Source organism: Sphaeroforma arctica (genome assembly GCF_001186125.1).
Source record: "Sphaeroforma arctica JP610 unplaced genomic scaffold supercont1.413, whole genome shotgun sequence".
In the NCBI taxonomy this organism is placed as follows: Eukaryota; class Ichthyosporea; order Ichthyophonida; genus Sphaeroforma; species Sphaeroforma arctica.
In genome coordinates, this window is record NW_014040145.1 from 5,870 (window position 1) to 8,185 (window position 2,316).

The window sequence follows — 2,316 nt, forward strand, 5'->3', positions numbered from 1 at the left end:
GTGTGTGTGTGTGTGTGTGTGTGTGTGTGTGTGTGTGTGTGTGTGTATGTTGTGTATAATATATATATATATATATATATATGCGTGTGTGTGTGTGTTCACGCTAGTGTAGTACCCCTCACATCCACACCCACCTTCCAATGTGTGGCCGATCGCATGGACCGAACTTCGAGCATGTCCACTCGGTTGGCCCACATGTCCTTTGACTCGCCAACATACAGCCCCTCCCGCGTCAGTAGCGTGATCTCGTCCTTGCAGTAGATAACGTCGGTGATGTTACGGAACTTGTGCCGGCTGTGTATGGTGAAGATCGAGTCTTCACCAAACTCCTCCATGAGCGAGACAGACTTCTGCAGCCGATTGAACGCCGACGGATTGCGGTTGTGGGTCAGATACCGTCCACTGCGAACGTGCATAAGATACGCCTGTGCGGAAATAAGCGGTGCAAGGTAGGGTGAGTTAACCTAACCAGCATGTACTGAACTATTATACCTGTACACCCAGCATGTACTGAATGGTGCGTACTATTATAACTGTACAATCAGCATATACTGAACTATTATACCATTATAACTGTACAACCAGCATGTACTGAATGGTGTACTGTTCTAGCTGTACAACCAGCATGTACTGAATGGTGCGTATTATTATAACTGTACAACCAGCATGTACTGAACTATTATACCACTATAACTGTACAACCAGCATGTACTGAATGGTGTACTGATATAGCTGTACAACCAGCATGTACTGAATGGGCATGTACTGAATGGTGTGTACTATTATAACTGTACACCCAGCATGTACTGAATGGTGCGTACTATTATAACTGTACAACCAGCATGTACTGAATGGTGCGTACCATTATAACTGTACAACCAGCATGTACTGAATGGTGTGTACTGTTATAACTGTACACCCAGCATGTACTGAATGGTGCGTACTATTATAACTGTACACCCATCATGTACTGAATGGTGCGTACTGTTAGAACTGTACACCCAGCATGTATCACACCGTGGGTTCTAGTATAGCTGCGTTGACGAGATGGCAGTGTAGGTACATCTTCACGCCCAGGATTGTCACAAAAGGAGCATTCAAAGAAGCATGCTACATGAACGTTGAAACATCAGAACTCTACTTAGAGTACCCTGTATCGCACCCAAAGCAAAGCTTCTGCATTGTATGCATACGTAGATACTGAAGCAATAAGCCCAACAACGCACATGTCAATTGCGCCGGCCCCGGAGAAACAAAAATATATAATCGCCAAACGCAGTCGGTGAGAAAGAAGTCGCTACCAAGACACAGTACCTCTGACCTCAATGCACTCGCCGAACACAACATACGTACCATAGCAGGGCTTTCCCATATGAACTCATATGAACTACACCAACTAACACCACAACAACACATGCAGACAACACTATACTAGGCAGACTCGGAAAACGTACTGCAGTGGAATGCCAATACGGTCACACATACGGTGACGCCAATCACAACACGCGAAGCAGGGATGTGGCAGCAATGATACCCATCTCTGTCATACAAAGCACCAGTAGATAGGCTCCGAATGAAGCACTACACTGACAGGTCAACTCACGCCCATAGGCTAGAAATAGACAGACGTACACTACTGAGTGTGAGAGCCTACCTGATCCCCGTAGTGTATGGGCTGCCCCAGTTTGCTCTGCAATTCCTCGTTGTTTGTTTGCGCCTCACGTTTGGCAGCTTTCCGCAGGAGACTAAGAGACTTCTCATCCTGAGTGTGCGCAATAGAGTTGTGTGGATTGTTGTGGTTGTGTGGTATACATTAGCTGAGTGAGATATGACGGCTTAATGGGATTGGTAAAGAACTCGCCACATACTACACAGTACAGTATCGAAATACAATGACACTGCCAGATTAGCAGGTATCCACTGGTAGACAGCAAATATAGCAGACCATATGCCCTAGAAAAATTAGGAACACATACACACTTCACCGACCAACAATGCTCGCGTTGCATCTTCGATACATGTATGAGTGCTAGAATCAACGCATATTCAATGTATGTGTATATATATATATATATATATGTGTGTGTGTGTGTGTAGTATATATATATATATATATATATATATATATATATATATATATATATATATATATATATATATATATATATATATATATATACTATATATATATATATATATATATATATATATATATATATATATATATATGCATTTATCTATGTATAAATATATATATATTCAAAAATATATATATTGATATATATAATATATATATATATATATATATCTATATAT

At 41.2% G+C, this 2,316-nt stretch overlaps 1 protein-coding gene across 1 annotated transcript; it reads right to left on the minus strand.

Moving 5' to 3' along the window:
- Window positions 1–98: 98 nt before the first annotated feature.
- Window positions 99–2,009, minus strand: SARC_06016 (hypothetical protein; the record flags this gene model as incomplete). Its single annotated transcript, XM_014300089.1, has 3 exons — window positions 99–425; window positions 1,655–1,762; window positions 1,977–2,009. 3 exons carry the CDS (start codon window positions 2,007–2,009, stop codon window positions 99–101), a joined length of 468 nt encoding a protein of 155 aa, XP_014155564.1.
- Window positions 2,010–2,316: the final 307 nt, after the last annotated feature.